The 21492-nt window shown below is 40.7% G+C and overlaps 1 protein-coding gene across 1 annotated transcript; it reads left to right on the top strand.

Annotated features, from left to right (window-relative positions):
• Positions 1 to 14407: 14407 nt before the first annotated feature.
• LOC124168390 (glycine-rich cell wall structural protein 1-like) lies at positions 14408 to 15241 on the top strand. The gene has a single exon (XM_046546611.1). It carries the CDS (start codon positions 14408 to 14410, stop codon positions 15239 to 15241), a length of 834 nt encoding a protein of 277 aa, XP_046402567.1.
• The last annotated feature ends 6251 nt before the right edge of the window (positions 15242 to 21492 follow it).

Raw genomic sequence — 21492 nt, 5'->3', positions numbered from 1 at the left:
TTACAGCTAAAAAAAATTAAGTGCTCAAACGAAGTTGGGACTACCGTTTATTAAAGTCCTTTATGGTTCGGGGGAAAAACGAATTCGCATATCTATCCGTTCGGCAAAACATCTCTCTTAATTTATCACTTCTATCGGACCTGGAAATATAATGTGGCTCTAATATTATGTTCTCTGTATCGCTCTTAAAGATATCCATTCTCAATTGTTCAAGCAATCTAAGCCTAGCGCGCAGCCTCCGAGTCTCCAACGGCTCCCAGCCTAATTCGCTTAACATCTGGGTAACACTGTCTGTACGCCCGTAGCAGTTTTTGACGAAACGCGCAGCCTTCCTTTGAATTTTATTCAGTTCGCGGATTAAATCTTTCTGCACCGGATCCCATATGCTCGCTGCATATTCAAGGTTCGGTCGGACGAGAGCGAAGTAGCACCTTTCTTTTACTTTCTCAACCGAAAATCTTCCCACAATACGCTTGACGAATCCTAATTTCTTCAGGGTTATGCCGCAAATATTCTTTATATGTGTTCCCCACGTGAGGTTCGAGGTTATCGTAACTCCCAGGTACTTTACTTCGTCTGTTGCCTTTATGTTAATGCCATCCACTGCATAAACATGGTTAGAGTTGGACGAATTCCGCAAGAAATGTAAGGCCATGCATTTGCTCAGATTAAGTTCGAGTCCCCACTCTTGGCTCCACAAATGAACGTTGTTTAAGTCAGATGATAGAATTTCATAATCAGAGTGATCACTAATTTCGCGATAGATGACAGCGTCGCCAGCAAATAAACGTATTTTACTGCTATTGCGGGAGCAGATATCATTAATGAATATAATGAACAACAGGGGGCCGATTACGCTTCCTTGTGGAACACCTGATGTAACGTTTACAACATCGGAACTAATTCCGTCAAGAACAACTTTTTGTTTACGATCTCTGAGAAAGTCGCGTAACCAGTTTAAAACTGTATCGTTTAATCCGCATGACTGTAATTTGTATAAAAGTTTGTTGTGAGGTACAGTGTCGAAAGCTTTCTTAAAATCTAGAAATAGTGCGTCAACTTGTCTTTTCGATTCACCAGATTTTATAACGTCGTGAAGAAAGAGCGCGAGCTGTGTTTCGCAGGATCTATTTTTTCGGAATCCGTGCTGACAGTCATGGAGGAAGTTACGTTTGTCCAAGAAAGTCATGATATTGCTAACGACGATATGCTCAAGTATCTTGCCTATAATCGATGTTAATGAAATCGGACGGTAGTTGCCTGGGTCATGTCTGTTTCCCTTTTTGAATATGGGTGTAAGGCTTGCAATTTTCCAGTCTGGCGGTAACTTCCCTTCGGAGAGTGACTTCTTGAAAATGATCTCTAAGTAAGGTGCGATCTGTGGAGCTAACTCTTTGAGGACACGCGCGGGTATTCCCTCCGGACCCGGAGATTTACTATTGTTAATCGATTGCAGTTGTTAAGTTATCCCATCACGTTGTATAGATATTTCTTCCATCGATTCCTCAGTATATGGGATGTCTAAATTGAACTGAGTATCGTCAGTAGTGTATACACTTTCGAAATGGGAATTTAAAGTGTTAGCTCTGTCAATATTTTCGGTGACAAGTTTACCATCTTTATCAAATAACGAATCTACGGTTGAATGTTTTCCCTGAAGCTCTCTCGCGTACGACCAAAAGGATTTCGGATTTTCTTCGAGTAATTCTCCGAGTACTTTTTTCTTAAACTTTCGCATTGCAGTTCGCATTGATTTCTTAGTCATTGAGCGTTGTGCAGCGTAACTTTCTTTAGCTTCAAGTTCCTTCGATTTATTACGTGTCGTGATGGATTTTCTGTACAAGTTGTATAGTTTTCTCTGTTTCCTAAGTTCCCTTCTGACATCGTTATTGTACCAGCGAGGTTCTTTATTATCACATTTCAGTTTTTGCGGAATATGTTCGTTGATGCCTTGGCGCAGAATTTCTAGGAAGTGTTTCCATGTCACATCTGTGCTTTGGTCCTTTGATGTAACTACGAATTTTTTGTAGTAGTCATTAAGCATCTCGCCAAATTTAGTGAAGTTGCATTTATCAAATAAGTAAATTTTGCGTTTTGGTTTTACGGCTGACACTACATCAATTTTTAACGTTGCAAAGATTACTCTGTGGTCGCTTATACCGTCAATAATATCGAGTTGCTTTATCAACTTAGGATCGCTTACTGCTAAAAGGTCTAATAGCTTATTTCCTCTCGTAGGTTTGTCAACTACTTGGGCTAGAGATTGATTTGCAAGTATGTTGAGTAATACCTCGCTGATTTCTCTATTCCTTGAATTCGTTTTACGGTGTAAGTATCCCAGTTTATGGATGGAAGATTAAAATCACCCCCGATTACTATTACACTATTACTGTCTCTCTGAGTAAATGCAGATATTTGATTTTCTAGAAGGTTCAAAATATCGACTTCGGAGTTCGGCGGTCTATAAAAAGAGCAAACATGAATACTCCTTTTGTTTCGTTGTTTAATTGTACACCATACGCTTTCTATTTCGTTGTCAATTATGTCGTGGGCGGCGCTGTGCAAATGTGATTCAACTGCTATAAAAACTCCGCCACCTGTTCTATTGCGTCGATCGTATCTGTAAATTTTATATTCTGGAGGAAAAACTTCTCTGTCGCTTATATCTTCCGTAAGCCAGCTCTCTGTTCCCATGACCACGTCTGCGTCCTGAAAAATATGCTCGATTTCGGCGCGCTTGTTTTTTACGCTACGGCAATTAACTACAACAAGGTTAAGAGATAAGAGTTGAAAGAGAAGGTGAAAAGTAAAGGGTTACTGACTCAATGATAATTGGGTCTTTTTAAGATAGCTCTATATATGAACTATATAATTGCACAAAGACCAATGGAATAAAATAGCATGCATTCATACATATGGGGACTAAATACATATGGTGACATGAGGAGGTGGGGGTTGGTTGGTTTATTGGAAAGAGGGGAGAAAGAGAAGGAAGGGAAAGGGAGAATAGGGTGGTTTCCAATTATTTTTTTATTGCCTAAATCGAAAGGTTATCACTCCTGGAGTACGTGTTTCACCCTTTTAGATTTTTAAATTATGTATTAAATATATTTTTCGCGATTAAATGAAAAGTGAGAAATTTCAAGCGCGCGAAAACGCGACGGCTAAGTATGAATGCTGGGAAAACCCCATGTGACGTCATTATGGTTCCCGCTGTCGAAGAGTGAGGTGACCTTTTGGCAAGGATATGTGCACTGCAGAGTATCCTGCTTGCAGGTAACGCTCGGCTTAAATAAGGACTATTAATACCCTATCAAACGAGGGAAACTTTCCGACCTTAGCCAGTTTTAATAGGCGATTATTAGGACATGCTTCCCTGAGATCTGTGCCTCATGCATACATTGTTAATCTCAGACGATGTAAAACTCCTATCTACTCGTATAGGAACTAGGAGACGTCACATCGAGTGGCATCGCATGGGCACCAATCTGGCCTTTTTCAAATGCGGTTAAAATTGACCATTGCCATTCGTCTAAACTGGAATTTCTAAAGCCAAATAATTTTTATATTATGAATGCACTAATCATGGGTAACAAATCAGAATCCATGCCTTGTGTTTTCTTTGATGAAGGAAACTACCCTATTATTATGTGGGGATGGCTCATTGCGATGATTGCGGTACACAAAAAATGAGAGCTTATAATATAGATTCTGAGTTCGACAGAATATTTAATGCAGAAGAACAGGGCAATATACACATAGAACACATGAAATTGTTCAATATCTTTCTCTGCTTTGAACATCAAACTGGCCAGTGGATATTACTAAAATGATTAAATCAACAAAACAAAGACAACTTAATAAAAAGAAAACAGGAAGTTTCCTTCCAATCAGTCTTTGGCCTGGTTTCTCACCAAGACATGAACACCCAAAAATGAGTTAACAAAAATAAAACATTAACCTTAAGCATAATTATAGATAAAAAGTACACCCTGTCCCAAAATACTTGAGTGCACGCAATCACTCAAGGAAGGGGGGAGGGGAAAAGAGGATAGAATCAGAAATGCAATAAAAAAAATCCTGTGCAAAGGCTCTTCAACATAGGTTCCTGCATCTTCTTTCTTCGGTTCTTAGGGGGGGGGGGGGGAATTCTGGATTTCTTTAACAACACTACATCAGGGCTTTGAGTAAAGGTTCCTCTTTACTTGGGGATGCAATTCAGGATTGTGGTTCGGCTTATGAAGTTTTCCCGTCTTGTTCACGGCTGAGGGATGACGTCCTCAAATGGCTCCTTTTCTGGAATCGCTGAGCCTAAATTGAATGGATGAGGCAGATACTTTGTGGAGATCCATTATGAGATATGAAGTGAAACACTTTGCACTTTCCACATAAAAATTTATTAAACTACAGTCGACATGTTTCGCTGCACTGCAGAATTATCAAGACTCCCACAAAACATATCGACTGCAGTTTAATAAATTTTTATGTGGAAATTGCAAAGTGTTTCACTTCATATCTCATCGCTAAACCATCTACACACACTGGGCTGAGAGAATACTCGGAGGGATGACATGGATTGACCTTCTTCTTATTGATGATGGAAATCTACCATTCATTCTCCTGTTTCCTTTTTCCACTCATTTCCTCCTTTCCGGTCCAAACTCCATTGCCTCCAGGTTCTCCCTCTCTCTCCATAGACCACTCATGTAATGAGGTGCTTGCCCTGACAAACTGGCAGAGCCTCCGGCAGCATGATAAGGCCAGGGTTGATGCATCTCTTTCAGCTGGTGGCTCCTTAGGTTTCATGCCCCAAAGAGGGTTGGTTTTCAGGGGGTGAGGAAGGTGGGGAGAAAATGAGAAAGAGGCCTATTTATAGAGGTAAGTCACCATGGGGGGAGTTGAAGTATGTTTTTATCTATTTGGGGGGAGAGGGTGAATGTATAGGTGATGGAGAATCAGGTGGTCGTAGGCAGCCTTGCACCATCACTCCTCGGTGGGTGTGGGTGGGTGAGGAGGAGTGCACTCTTCTCTCTTTGGGGCCAGCTCATACACAAAGTCACGTGATGGGAAAACCCCAAAATCTGGAGGTGGGGAATTGGGGGGGAGGTGAAATGCATCACACACAAGTCCATTCACACTGAACTACCCACACACACACACACATACACGGTCAAACTTGTATAAGACAAACAAATAAAGCTCTCCTTCCCTCAAAAACATCCATTCAAACCTATTTATGTAACCAGCCAAACTTCAACGGTTACAATATGCATTCACAAATGGTATACATATATTAAGCTACCATAGGGAACTGGCATAAAGGTACCAAATTGAGGAAATTTATGTGTACTATGTATTATAATTTCTTTGATTTTATGATACATATTTGGATAACTTACAGTTTGGTATTTTTCATTCATGTCACTTAACCACTTTCTTCCAGGATTGCGTGGAGGATGAAGCAAAATGATGAGAGTTTGAAGATAGAAGAAAAAAAGCAATAAGTGTGCAAACCTTGCATGCATTTTATCTGATGGGTTGCATGATTGAGCAAACATTTTGAGCCTTTTGATTGTACAGAAACAAAAGGATGGGTGTGATTCCCGAGTCCTCCAAATTTAGGAGAAGAGAGAGACTCCAGGACAAGAAGACCACTCCAGGAAGAAGAATGCGAGTGACTTAGCTTAGATTGGGCCCTTAGGACCATGAATCATTGTGCCATGTAAGACTAGGTTATTTTGGGTGAGTCAATTATACTTTTTGTCAAACTGAGGTTTGCCATGGGCTGTATACCATTGCAGCATTATGGAATAGAAACTGTCATTTGGATGGAAAAGTAGTAACTTCCTCCTCGTGCCACAGTGACTTGTATACTGCAATGGAGATTGTGCAATTCCTTGGAGGAAAGGTATTTACCTTGCATGTACTCTCTCCATAGGCTCAAGACAAGCGGACCCCAGTTTCACACCTAGCTTGGTTTTTGGGCCATCAGGGTTTTGGATTATTGCGTCGAGTAAGGCTAGGATTTTTAAGAGTGTTATCTAGAATTTTATGTTGAAACAAGGTTTGGCATTCACAGCATACCATTTCAGTGCACGGGTTAGAAACTGTGTCACTTGAATGTGAAAGGGTAAATTTCCTCCTTTCCCACAGTGACTTTCCGTGTGTTGCATTGCAGAGTTTGCTATGTCTTGGGGGAAGGATCATTTATTTACCTTGCATGTACTAACCCACTCTCTCCCTAGGCTCAAGACATTCCGGTGGCCGAAGGAATGTAGGCATTGCAAGAGATACCATCAGACAACTGAAAGAAGAAGAAACATGTCAAGACAAAGAAGAAGGAAGGTGACAACCTATTAAAATTTAATTGCATTATCAGGATGATGTAAAAACGTTTGATAGATTCACTAAGGTAAATTTATCCACAAATATTGTCCTGAGGACCTTTATCTTTCTTCTGCGTAAACCAACTCTGCTTAAGTATGAATAACAGTCCAAAATTTGTATTACATTAAAATAAACTTTTAAGGACAACCAATCAATATTACTTTCAATTTTATTATTCATATTAATTTCATTTACACAATAATTTCTTCTACATTCAATTCAATTTTTTAAAACTATATCCGCATGAGTTTATTTTTTAAATTCATGATGCATATTCTGCCGTCAAGTATTTCTTGCTTTTTTATCCTAATTTATACTAATGCAAAATAAAGTCAATGTCTTTCAGTTCTTCCAAACCAGTTTAGATACATTCATTTAATCTCACCTCTTTGCATTATCCTGATGCATCATGACCATTGTATGTAATCAGTCTCCTTTCACTGCTGTTATTATTGCTCACCCAAGCACTGCATTGAAAATCAGTTTCTTCAATTTTTATTCATTTTTTTTCTTTCTCAATTGATAAACTAAATATTTTCTCAAAGATTTTTCCAAAAGTTATTTTTCAAAAAAGGAAATCATCATTTTTTTGTGAATATGTTAAGCAGAGAATGACAGAATGTGAATTATGTTCTTCAGAATTATTTTTAATTATTGATAGATTATAGAGTGAACTTTTTAACCAATTTGAATATATTCCCTTGTATTCTGTATAAAATTTCATTGAAATTTTCATGCATCCCTATCGAAATGAAACATCTTTTCAACTTTTCATGCAGAGATAAGACCTGGGATTCTTATGCCACTAATGTTGAATTTTTCCATGGCTGTAAGTGCAGTGATTCCTCGTACCCTATTAAATTTCAGTGCACTCTCATACAGTTTTTGTAAATCCGCGATAGAAATTCAATTTCTGTACCATTTATCTCCCCTCAGCTGCAACTCATCTTGGAGGGTGTGGGCAGAAAGCTGGTGGAAAAATCGTGCTGACCCAGATTCTGACGGTGAACTGACCATGCCAAACCGTAAGAAAATCACTTGGTCACATTTCTTCTGTTGGTTCATATTTTTATTCTGGTTAAATTCTATGAGATGTTTGTTTTGGTATATTGTGATTGTGCTGCTGCAATACCCTGATAAAAATAAACTCCTCCATTAAGGAGAGGTTTACCCTCCATTGAGGGTACAGGAAGGATAGGTGTACCCTTCCTGTACCCTTCAGCAAGGGTACACGAAGGGTATTTTAGAACATTGGTGGGTACGCCCTCTCCTTCCTGGAGGGTACGGGAAGGGTTTGGCCAGCCTCAATGAAGGGTACAGGAGGGATAAGTGTACCCTTCCTGTACCCTTCAGCAAGGGTACACGAAGGGTATTTTAGAACATTGGTGGGTACGCCCTCTCCTTCCTGGAGGGTACGGGAAGGGTTTGGCCAGCCTCAATGAAGGGTACAGGAAGGGTAGGATAAAATACAAACTAAAAATCCATAAATTAACATAAAAATTTAATTAATCGCTAATAAACTAAATTAAACGAATGGGGATGAGTTGCAACAGTGATTTCTAAAGTTATAGGGCATAAAAGAAGTTAGCCTTCTCGTGGTTTTGAACCCAGGACCTACATATTACAGGATCACGAACTAGAGATTTAACAACCTCGGCTATCGAGGTACTTGACGGGAGTTGTTTCTCAACGGAACTCATACTACAAAATCTTAAGATGAGAATCGCACCCGGGCCTATGTGGAAGAAAGCTGTGACTTTTTTCTACCACACCTATTTCGTTTCAGAAAATAAGATCGGCATTCTAATACTGAACATCACTCTAGCGATGTCTCATTGTCAGCCACACAAATAGGTTACATCCTAAAACGTGAATGGAAGAACTTCTAAATGAGCTTTTTTCACACAATTACAGAAACTATTGTGTACAGTGGCGTAGTCAGGAATTTCGTTTGGGGGGGGGTCCAAAACCAGGTGGGAAAAGTTTTGAAAAACAGGATAGTAAGTATTGGAATTCAACTTATTCAAACACTTTTCATAATCGAAAAAACTTCAATAGTCAAAGAAATATTTTTTAAATTCATTATTTTTCAATATTTTGATTTCTATTATGAAGGAAAATGATTGTGTTTTTATACTTCGGAGGGGCGGAGGGTCCGAACCCTCCGGACCCCACCCCTGGATACGCCACTGAATACATATGTATATTATTGTTTTCCTTAAGGAAATTTTAAAGATTAGTTGTGTAGCCCGTCTATCTTTGCTTTCAAAGACTGCTTACGTTCTTGTACAGAACTCAATACTCTTTAGCAGGTGAAAGTAGCTAAGGAGACTCTTTCAGGATATGTTTTCTTCAGTTATAAATGCTAAGTCTCAAGGAAGGGTACACGAAGGATTTTTCTCTCCTTCCCTTACCCTTAATGGTGGGCAGGGCGTGGGTTGTGCAAGGGTAACTACCCACCATGAAGGATGCCACCCTTCCTGTACCCTTCCTGTACCCACCATGGTGGAGTTTATTTTTGTCAGGGTAGGAATGAGAAGGAGAGGTGTTCTTGGCAATATTGGATTATTATTTGGAGACCTTAGGGCAATCACTAATTTAGAGTAAATGAGAACATTTTTGAAATTATAATACAAAAAGTTTTAATAATGCACACAGAGACAGATCCAGGATTTTTTTCTGAGAGGGGCGCAAGGGTCTGACAGGTCTTATCATATTTGAGATTAAAAACAAAAAATACAGCAATTACTGTTGAAAACATCCTCTTTTTTGATATCAAAGTTATCATTAATAAATAAGATGGTTGAGACTCAGTAGTATTCAAAATAAAACAAACTTAATGATAACCATATTAAAAATCTTGTCTATATTTTTTAAGCATCTGGGGCGCATGTGCTCCCGTGCCCCCCCCCCCCCCCCCCTAAATCGACCTATGAATGCACTCTATTTCTATTATACTTCCAGAGAATCATTTATGGCTACCATTTTTTTAGTATTTTAATATTCATTCAAGGTTGATATTCACTATTCAGTTTAGATACCATAAATTTCGTAGTCTTAGTGTCCGTTGAAGCGTTTTGTTCTAATAATGAACATTGGCCAAAAAGTACAAATTTCCACTTTGCTGTAAAAATATCTCTCAGTTTTTCCTTTTTTTAAATTAGGATTTGTATGGGTCTGATTGTTCCGTTGGGTTTTAGGATTTGCTCAAATATTGCTTAGGATACAAGTCAAGTTTTCCACATTCTTAAGTTGTTTCTGGAATTTTTCAATTTGTGTTCCAATACTTCTTCAATTATTTTTCTTAAACTGGCATTTTACATGATTTTACAGCCATTCTTCCCTCATAATTAAATGGAAATCATAGCCAAGTCACGAGAGTACTTTTTCAGCTTTGCAAAAATAAAAGGAATAGAACTGGATCAGCTGGAGAATCACTCGACTGTTTTTTTTATCTTTTATCATGCTGCTCTTCTAATTGTTTCATCATAATTATCATCGCAAGTCATCATTCTGAAGATTGGTTTAAAGCAACTATACCCTCCACTTTCTTTTCCACTAATTTTTTAATATTTAAGCCTAACTTCTCGAATGTAATCTTAATAGCTTGTCCATTGCCACTCGGTCGGGTCCGTCTCTTAACCTCTTCACGTCCACCTGTCCTTCGACAATGGTAGTCATCATGGCACCATCCCTAAAGATGTGGCTGATTATGATGTCCTTTATTCTTCTAAAGTTTTTAATAAGGCTTCTTTTATTCCCAACATCTCCACACTATACTCTGCAAGACCCCATTCCTTAATTGGACATCCCACTTTCTTTTTATTATTCTGTGTGATCATCACATTTTGATTGTTCCCACTCTTGTCTCCCCTACTCTTGTCTACACACATGCCTTGTTCCCATGAAGAAACACACTCCATAGATAATATTTGATGACTTAGGCTCTTGGTCCTAAAATCTTTGAATTTCTTTGATCCATTGTTTTGAAGTTAATCTCGAAATGTCTAGGAATATCCCCTGCAGACCACATTTTTTGTACATCTGGATTCAAGTTTTCCCTTCTGTATTTTAATAATTATCCATGCAAATATATCACAAGCTCCCGATGCCTTATTTTTTTATAGGACTTATACTACCATGTCTTATGGTACTATATTTGAATAGAATGTGATTTTCAATGCCAAAAGGCACAGGTTATATTTGGATTTTCAAAGTCACCTCTGATCTAAATTACCACTTTCAATTTTAATGTTGGCAATGGATTCTTGTAGATAAAGCATGATGGCAATGAGCTGAGCTTTCTCATAAACACTTTTCTCTTCTCTTTTTACTTCTCATAGAGGTGAAATCAGAATTGAGCCATTCTCTTTATAGCTTTTAACTGTCTATATTTAAAACGTTTAACTTTTTTTCTGAGACTCAATATTTGTGTTTTCTATGCTATGGAATTTAAACAGTAAAACAGAAGTAGTAATTGTGATCATATAAGAGCTGAAACACTATAGACTCAACATATCAATGGATATGCCAGCAGACTACACTCTATACCCCTGCAAAGTAGGCAAACTCATGTTTCAAGTCCATCTCATGTACATATGCACCTGCTCCTTTGCAAAAACATGCGACTTCATTCCCACAGCCATGAAAATACCAAAAAAGAAGAATTAGTACCTAATATTGATCATATAACAGCTGAAACACTGTAGAATCAACTTACCAATGGAAATATTTACCAACCAACTGTATATGCACTAATATCCCTGTAAAGTAGGCAAACATTTATTTCTGTACCAGCTAAGGTGTAGTTGCTCCCAGACTATCAAGTGGATGATGTAAACATAGCTACCAATGAACCAACCTTGCAGCTATATTTTTCTCTCCTCCATGAAATTTACCTTTTGTTCTCTGATCTACAAAGGGGACATGGTCTGGTGAAGGTCTTGGTGAAGTTTCTTCCTGAATTCTTGCCTTTAAAGTGTTTATTTGTCTCTAGAGTTTCATGATTGGGTTATTACAACCGTCCGGCGGTCTGTAGGAAGAGCAAATGTTTTTATTTTTGGTTTCGTAGTATTGGAATGAGCAACACTTTGATTCAATAATAGTTTTTGAGAATACTACATCCTACAATATTATTCTCCATCTCCACAATCACTCCTTATTAAGATAAATTAGTTATAGCCATTAACTATGCCCTTATCTTAAGCATGGATTCTTAGATCCAAAACAAATTAATTATGCATTGTACAGATTAGAGGGAGAAGGTAAGCAGTATTGATTGGGTGAAACATTTTATAAATAAAATTTTTATTAAAAATTTTCAAACAAAATTTCAATTAATAAATAAATCTCAATTCCAAATAATTTTTACATGGCTAATTATTTACAATCAGATCTAATTAAATTTGCTCATCAGTTTTGGCTGCTTCCTCTTGCCCCTTGCACTTGCCTGCTCTGCCACTGGCTTCCCAACATCTCTCTTGAGTGGTTAGCTAAGTTATGCCTCCCCTGTTTTACTTATGAAATGAATGATTAGAATTTAGTTCATTACTTTCAAATGCAATTGCAAATTTCACATCGTGGTCTTTTAGGCTGATACAAGTCAACATATTCAGTGGAAATAAGAGAATGAGTGTGACCATAAAGAGGTTTCTATAAGTTATGTTAAAAAAAATGACATGACAGAATCCAAATACTGAATAATACAACTCTTTTTAGCAATTGCAAAACAAAATCAAACAATTCACTCTAATTTAATGCTATCAAACTCCTTCCTAACATGACTTTAGGATAGCAGAATACTAGCTAGTGGCATAGCCGGGTCCAGACACCCCCAAAATGTAAAAACACAATTATTTTCCCTCATGAAAGAAAACAAAATATTGAAACATCATGTATTTACAAATAAATACAAAAAATTAAGTTTTTTGGATTCTGAAAAGTTTTAAAATTAGTTTGAAACCAATTACTTAGTACCCTGTTTTTCCCCCATGGTTTTGGACCCCACGGAAAGAAATTCCTGGCTATGCCACTGATACAAACCATATCATAATAGACTTCTTACTGTAAAATCTGAAACGCTAGGTGCAATGATAGATGTAACACTTTGTTTAAATAAATGTTTGGTTTTAATTATAAAGCCAATGAATAACATGCCAAATAATTATTTATTTAGTCTTGAATCTCTGAAAAAATTTATTCTTGGCTATGATGCCTTTGTATTACATACACATAAAGCATTTTCTCAGAGCATCGGTGATTGCAAACTACAGTACTCCATGGAGGTCCTTCTTTTTTCATTGAATTATTTTGGCCTTAATATGGGCTCTCTCTTATCCAGATTTATAACCATACCAGCGACATTTGTTGGTAGTAATAGTTATCATTTGTAATTCTGTAACAGCTACATGATTGAATGTTGCTTGCATGCAACTTCTAAATGGGAAAATTCGCCTCTTCTTCTGGGATGCGGGGATGGGATGGGGGGATGGGAAGGGTGGATGGGAAATGGGATGGGAAATGGGATGGGAAATGGGATTGGGGGTTGGGATGGGAGGATGGGAAGGAGGGATGAGATGGGGGGGTGGGGTGGGGGGATGGGAAGGTGGGATGGTATGGGGGGATGGGCAGGAGGGATGAGATTGGGGATGGTACGGGGGATGGGATGAGGGATGGTATGGGGAGGTTGGAATGGGGGGGTGGGATGGGAAATGGGATGGGAAATGGGATAGGAAATGGGATGGGGGATGGGATGGGGGGATGGGATGGGGGGATAGAATGGGGGATGGGATGGGGGGTTGGGATGGGGGGATGGGAAGGGTGGATGGGAAATGGGACGGAGGGATGAGATGGGGGGTTGGAATGGGGGGATGGAAAGGGCGATGGGGTGGTGGGATGGTAGGGGGGGATGGGATGGGGGATGGGATGGGGGATGGGATGGGGAGATGGGAAATTGGATGAGGGGATGGGAAGGGTGGATAGGAAATGGGATGGGAAATGGGATGGGGGGATGGGGTTGGGGGATGGGATGGGTGATGGGGTGGGGGGATGGGAAGGTCGGATGGGAAATTAGATGGGGGATGGGATGGGGGGTTGGGATGGGGGGATGGGAGGGGTGGATGGGAAATTGGATGGGAAATGGGATGGGAAATGGGATGAGGGGGTGGGAAAGGGAGTTGGGGTGGGGGGATGGGAAGGGGGGATGGGAAGGGGGGACGGGATGGGAGGATGGGAAGGGGGGATGGGAATGGGGGATGGGATTTAGGGATGGGATGGGGGGTTGGGATGGGAGATGGGGGGGTGGGATGGGAGATTGGATGGAGGGATGGGATGGGGGGATGGGCGGGGAGATGGGGTGGGGGGATGGGACGGGGGATGGGATGGAGGGATGGGAAGAGGGGGGATGGGAAGGGGGGGAAAGGGGGAATGCGAAGAGGGGGATGTGGGGTAGGGATGGGACATGGGATGGGGGGATGGGAAATATGATGGGAAATTGGATGGGAAATGGGATGGGAAATGGGATGAAGGGTTGGGATGGGGGGATAGGAAGGAGGGATGAGATGGGGGGGTCGGGGTGGGGTGATGGGAAGGGGGGATGGGGTGGGGGATGGGAAATGGGATGGGAAATGGGATGGGGGGTTGGGATGGGAGGATGGGATGGGGGGTTGGGATGGGAGGATGGGATGGGGGGTTGGGATGGGGGGATGGGATGGGGGATGGGTTGGGGGGATGGGAAGGGGGGATGGGAAGGGGGGATGGGATGGGGGGATGGGATGGGGGGATGGGATGGGGGATGGGTTGGGGGGATGGGAAGGGGGGATGGGAAGGGGGGATGGGGTGGGGGATGGGAAGAGTGGATAGGAAATGGGATGGGAAATGGGATGGGGGATGGGATCGGGGGTTGGGATGGGGGGGTGGGATAGGGGATGGGATGGAGGGATGGGATTGGGGGATGGGATGGGGGGTTGGGATGGGGGATGGGAAAGGGGGATGGGATGGGTGATGGGGTGGGGGGATGGGAATGGGATGGGGGATGGGATGGAGGAATGGGATGGGGGGTTGGGATGGGGGATGGGGTGGGGGGTGGGATGGGAAATGGGATGGGGGATGGGGTGGGGGGTTGGGATGGGAAATTGGATGGGGGATTGGATGGGGGGATGGGAAGGGTGGAGTGGAAATGGGATGGGAAATGGGATGGGGGGTTGGGATGGGGGGGATGGGATTGAGGGATGGGATGGGGGGATGGGATGGGAAGGGGGGATGGGATGGGGGGATGGGAAGTGGGGATGGGAGATGGGGTGGGGGAATGGGAAGAGGGGATGGGATGGGTAATGGGGGGGATGGGAATGGGGGATGGGATGGGGGGGTGTGTTGGGAAATGGGATGGGGGGTTGTGTTGGGAAATGGGATGGGGGATGGGATGGAGGGATGGGATGGGGGGCTGGGATGGGGGGTGGGATGGGAAATTGGATGGGGGATGGAGGATGGGGGATATAAGGATGGGAAGGGGGGATTGGGTGGGGGGATAGGATGGGGGGATGATAAGGGGGGATGGGGTGGGGGGATGGGGTGGGGGGATTGGATGGTGGGATGGGGTGGGGGAATGGGAAGGGGGGATGGGAAGGGGGGATGGGATGGGGGATGGGTTGGGGGGATGGGAAGGGGGATGGGAAGGGGGGGATGTGGGGTAGGGATGGGACATGGGATGGGGGGATGGGAAGGGGGGATGCGATGGTGGCTGGGATGGGGGATGGGAAGGGGAATGGGATGGAGGATGGAAAGGGGGGATGGGGTGGGGGCATGGGAAGCCATGCAGTATCCGTTAGATTGTGTTGTAGTAAATTTGTACATATGAATAAATTTAATTATTTACCATTGCACCTTTTAAAATGAACAGACCGCCTGCTAGGGAAGAACTTCTCAAAATGATTTTTCATAATCACAAGAAAGGTTGCGTCGTTTCATGTGGTCGTAGAAAAGTGGATTTATATTGCAATTCGATTTGCTCTGGGTGCTTTGGTGAGGATTTTCCAGTATAAAAGGACGTCAATATAATTAGAGGGCATAACTTAGTGGAAATCCATAATCGCCGGATTAAAAGGATCAACAACTTTGCTTTATCCACATAGTAATTTATATTTAATAAATATAGTTAGTAATAAGTATATGTAATATATTACTACGTGGTAATTATATAAGGTGTAGACGATTAAAATAATTATTTTTATATCTATATATATCTCTCTAGGCATGTAAATATTCAATGTAATTTTTTTTAAATAAACGTTGTTGTGTAAATTTACTTTTTTCCTACTTATACCTATTTTAAGTAGTTTATAAGCATTGGAATATTATAAGGGGTGGTTTTTAAGGGTTGTACATATTTTAATCGGCATCGTTCCTAAATTAGGGCATTTTGACAAAAAATATATTTTTTGTGGTAAATAATTTTTTTTCCTTAACATCGAATAAGGGTTGATTTTTAAGGGTTTAAATATCATTAGGTAATGTCCAAAAAGCATAAAGCAATCATTATTCAGCTAATGCAACCTACATTTTAGTGTATGAAAGTTTTAAAGTGTAGTTTTTTAACTTTTGGCATTTAGGGGTAGTTTTCACACCCAAAGAAATAGAAAGCGCCCATATGCATGATAAAGATTTCGAAGTAGAGGGTAAGATTAGCCTAGTCCCAAATTTTTATGCAAATCGATTGTTTGAAAAAAATTGCTTGGTTTTGCACTTTTTTGAGCTTCATTTCCTGGACTAGAGTCTATGACGGAAAAATTACAATAAAAATTCTAAATCAAATACAGGAAAATTTTAAGGTCATTTAAAAACGCTGACAACAAGAGTATTTTTCCTAACGTTTAAATACCAGGCCAGGAGGATCGCCAGGAGGAAAATTCAACATTTGTAAGTCCAGGGAGCTGAAGCCATTGGAAAATTAAATTATTTAAAGAATATAATTCATTCTGGAGTCAACTTGACAAACGATGATATAATTGACCTCTGCCTCATCATATTTGCTGAGTTCAGTAGGTCGAAGAACGCAGTTTGGAATGATATGTTAAACATGTCCTGATTGAAATCAAATTTAATAACGAGTATGAGGCAGAGCATTCGATAAAAGTTACTGATAATATATGTTAAATTTGAAACTTAACAGTGATAGGAAACGGAGCAAAATAAAATTAATTGATATCTTATCGAAGTCCTAATTTTCATATGAGCTAAAAATTCATTTCTCTACGACATCTGGTCGCAGAGATAGTACAGTGAGTATGACGATTCCACTTTCCTCAATATTAATTCCTTCCCCACTCCTGACTAGAAATATGTATATAAGAGAGCTGCGGTACCGTAGGAGCACCTGAAGATGATATGTTGTTGAAACCCGAGGCATGTTTCATGTTTCGCAATGGAATGTTAAGATAACTATTCAGTCCAGCTTTTCCTTACATTTAGTCAAAATGATTTATTAACGATGAAAGTAACACAAATTGAAGGTGTTGACAGTTGAAATTGAAGTAATACGTAATAATTATACGTACGTAATAAGTAATACGAGCGTGATGCGCCCGCTCCCCGCTCTTTTCAATGCAGGTCCACAAGGGATAGGCGCGTTCCTAATTTTAAAATGTATAAAAAAAGGCAGGGTCTTATGTACAAATTTAATTTGAATGTTCTTGTACAAATTGAGGCCATGACACCTATTTAAACACAACATTGGAAGTAATTACACTATTGTCTGTTAAACGCATATGATGACTCATACTTACGTATCAACAGGAGACTTAAATATGGAATCAGCCGCATTTTGATAAAAGTTATTTAAAGAATGCGAGATATTGTTGCAAATGAACAAATTTGTCAGTTTGTGCGCCGTTAACGTCAGGAATATTTACCGTTTTTTATTATTTAAAAACCAATTTTATGGAACAATAGCATTATTTAGGAATGCCGTCGCATGTTCTCTGAGAAATTCTGTGCATTTTGGTACCTCATTTGTCGAGTTTGGTAACGTATAATTTGAGAAAAAGGTATCTATACAGTAGAAATAATATAGAAGATTACTCAGGTCTGAAGCAATTAATAGATTTACTAATTTACTTGAATTCATAAGCCTCATTTGCATAAAATTTGTATTTATAACCCTCGTGTATGTATTTAGAATGGAGAGTTTTTTTTTACCCCTCTGAAGCAAAGTGCGTGACGCGCAATGGGAAGTTTTCGCTTCAAAAATTAGTCCGCAATGAAATCTGCGGAGAGGATGAACCTCGCCAAGGAGCCCGAAAGAAAAACCTATCTAGGCCCAACGTGAATGTGGACGTGGGTTGACTGAGTGCATTCCATCCGCTAATCTTAAATGGGATTGGGTTTTTGCTCCTGGAGTTTGACTCCAGCGTTGGTAGCTCAGTCGCGTCCGCTTCCGTCCTCTTCGGTAGTTGGTGCAGCGAAGGCAGGTTTGCTTCATGCGTCCCATTTTTCACTTACCTGACCCCTTCAGTTAAGTGGGACTCGTGGGTGTCTACGCATTATTGAAAACGATCTTGGATTCAAGGGGAGGGAAGGAAGAAGCGAGCGGGGCAGGGAGTACGCGGTGAGAACTTTACATATATATAATTTATTAAATATCAGCGATAATTCGAGGTTTTATGATCGGGCAGTCCATAACCTTCTAATAGCTCAGCATTGCTCACGGTTTTTCAATGAAAAAAAGGTTCGAGACGTCAGAAGGGTGTTTGGCAGGTGGTGACAAGGCATTGGCTTTCAGCATGTAACATGATCCCTGGTTAGTCGTAGGTACGCGGTGTCATACTTTTGGACTAAGTCAGGTAATCTGTCGTAGACGTTAGGTAGCGGAATTCTGGCAAACAATTTTATGCATCACTTTGAGACGATAGCAACTTTTCCCTGCCAGATGGCTGTCTCCTGGGAATTTCAGGTACAGGTGGTTTTGAAAATATATAAATCACTTTACTCCGTCATGACATAGATGGAGGGTTTAAAGGGGGGTGGGGTTTAATTAGGGTTAGGGGGGTGAGAAGGACGCATTTTGGTAGTTGGTGCTTGGGGTGTACGGGTGGTGCATATGTAGTCAGTTGCAAGTGCAGCCAGTTAGGGGCGTTTAACCTCCCTCGCGCCCTGGAGACTCACCCATGTAACTTCTTATATTGAAGCAACTAATGGAAACTTAGAATTTAATAACGGAATAAAACTGAAGTCCAAGTAATCTGCTATATTTCTAATTACGCCCTTCATATACACCTCACAATAGAAGCGAGCGTTGTGAGGGCGATCACCGTACAGCCGAACTGGCCAGACCGCCTCTGGGTACCATCCGGACACCAACTGCCAAAATGCGTCCTCCCCAACCCTAATAAACCCCCACCCTCTTTCAAACCCTCCATCTATGTCATGACGGAATAAAGTGAATTATATATTCTTAAAACTATGTAAGTGTACCTGAAATTCCCAGGAGACAACCATCTGGCTGGGAAAAGTTGCTATCGTCTTAGAGTGATACACACTGCCTGCCAGGATTCCACTATTTAACGTCTACGACAGATCGCCTAACCTAGTCCAATATTAAGACACCGCTTACGTACGACTAACCGGGGATCATGTCGCATGCTGAAAGCTGATGCCTTGTTGTCACCCCATGACAAACACCCCAGCGACATGTTGAAGGGCAAATAGGCGACTGCATTTTGCCTAAATGGCGATCACTCTATTTTTCAATAAAGGAACCATTAAAAATGCAGAGATATTGGACGGATATAGACTGCTCGATCATAAAATCTCGAATTATTACCAGTATCACGTTTCTATAAATTTTTAAAATATTCATTTCCGTTACTGCTGAGAGTGAAGAATCTATTAAAATAAATTAATAAAATACTTCCACGTTCGTATCGGCATCGTCAGATGATTCCGTGAAGACGAACTTCTGAGTCGTCGGTTCTGTGGAAAATCCCATGCCCTTGTATTGCTTTACTCCAAGTCGAATCGGACGATATCCAATACTTCGCCTGAGCATTCGCAGGGTGCATTTTCGGGCTGTGCGGGTCATCGAACGTGCTCTCGGCCTCTTGACGGCTATCGGTAAGCGGGCCAGACTTCATGCAGCTCCTTATTATTGGCAGTGGTAGGGGAGAGATGGTCGTGTGATTGTCTTTTGTTTGACGCCAGCTCTCAAGAATGTCGTCATATTCTCCACTTTTGAAAGGCCTCTCCCACCCTATTATACACTATCTTTACGAACACCATTAAACGAGAGTTCTCCAATTCAATTTTTCTGGAGTGCTCACGTTGAATCAGAAGGACCCCTGTCCTTCCCCACCATCCCCACGAGATGTAGTGGTAATGCTATCTTCATTTGATTATTACATAATATTGTCTTAAATTCCGGTCAAGAGTAACATTTTTCTTCGGTAGAATTTTTCGCGGTTAACGGAGTGTTGATACTCGCTGAGGTCAACTTTTCAGGATTTCATGTGCCATTCGTTATTCAAATTTTTTTCAAGAAGGCGCACAAGTCCACGTTATCAGGAGTTGTAAATAATGTTTATTGTAACGACTGGAAAAATACGCCATTTTCGTGTAAAGAAATTGAATATAGATGGTGAATTGAATATAGATTGAAATGAAGGGAATTTGTCCTTAAAATTGTGGTGGTTCGCTTACGGGCGACTCTTAAAGGGTTAGCCACTAGCCAGCCGACAGTTATTCATCGAAGTGTGAATCGCTTCTCATATCAGTGATCGGGAAAATGTCGGAATGGGATCTACTGTAGGTACTAACGCTCAAAATATCAAGATTGTAACCTCATTTGTTCGTATGGTTAACAGTAAACCCGTTTTGGTTTGGGTGATGTTATCATAGACGTTAGTTGAAACTATTTAATCGATAGAAAGACTTGATTTGAGTTATTTTGACTAGGGTTTTTAGCAGAATTCCATGCATGCTGATTTATTTTACAGATAACCTTGATTAATGTCACTTTAACTGGTCGATCTTTTTCAGGGAGAAGAATTCCATAACCTTACGTATATTGTTCCTTATTTTGAGTTCAATTGAATTTAATTTTCAGGGATGAACAGAGTGTTTTCCTGGATCAGTCGTTTTGTCCTCCAAATCCTTAACTACGTATTGCGCCTGTAATTGCAATTCATAGTGGTGAGTATTAAATATACAGGATTGTGGATGAGTCAGATGGCAGTAAGTTAGATGCCTTTTAAAGTTCATTCGGGATGTTCTGACTTGAAATAGGTAAGTTAATTGCTAGATTACACGCCGTTAGTTAGTTGTTTTGTTCACTTGTCCATATCCTTGCCTTCTTCTTTTACCAGCATCTCGGCGTCACCTCACCCGCATTCAATATTATGCCCTATGTTTAGACATAGTGACAGTAGTCATCCCTAGACCACCGAGACAAGGGTCTACCCTGGATCACAACTAGGGGAGAGGGCTAGCCGTAGTCGTTCATTTTCTAAATATTTTGCTTGAAAAAATTATTTCTTTAAGTAAACGTTTTATGCTCAAACCATTTTTCTTCAAAATAAAATTTGTTCCACACTTTCCTTTTGAATTACATTAATTTTCGCTTCTGGGGGGGGGGGGGGGGAGTTGTCCCCTCCTGACCCCCCCAACTGAGTACACCCATACTGTGTGATTAACACACTCTTTTTACATCGCGGAATGACTCAACTGAACCATGCCATCGAGGCGATTGCCGGTAAGTGCGGTCTCTCTTTCAGTGATAGTCTTAGTAGCCCAGAGGATTAATGGCAGCTTATCCTTTTTGAGAGTCGAAGATGCAAACTCCAGTTAGCACTTAGATCGTATTGTGGACGTGAAATATCGTTAGGAAGTTTTTCTTAGGTTCCGTTTTAGTAACTCGCGACTGGAAAAAAATGAAATGCTTGCAGCTTCATTCTTACGGATAATTCAAAAGTTGCCGAATTCGGAGTATCTTCCGATGTGACGTATTCCTTGCAGTCTGTAACTCGACAAGTCCCGCGCAGTGTTTGAGGAGGTTTATTCTGTGCTTGCGGTTTTAGGATAGAAGTAGGATAACGTCAGTGTAATCTAATACATTCATTG

Source organism: Ischnura elegans, chromosome 11 (assembly GCF_921293095.1).
Source record: "Ischnura elegans chromosome 11, ioIscEleg1.1, whole genome shotgun sequence".
In the NCBI taxonomy this organism is placed as follows: domain Eukaryota; kingdom Metazoa; phylum Arthropoda; class Insecta; order Odonata; family Coenagrionidae; genus Ischnura; species Ischnura elegans.
This window is presented reverse-complemented; position numbering and strand designations above follow the sequence as displayed.

What these genes read in the sequence shown, in the direction of transcription:
- LOC124168390 (XM_046546611.1), top strand. Translation starts at nt 14,408, where the DNA reads ATGGGATGGGGGATGGGATGGAGGAATGGGATGGGGGGTTGGGATGGG.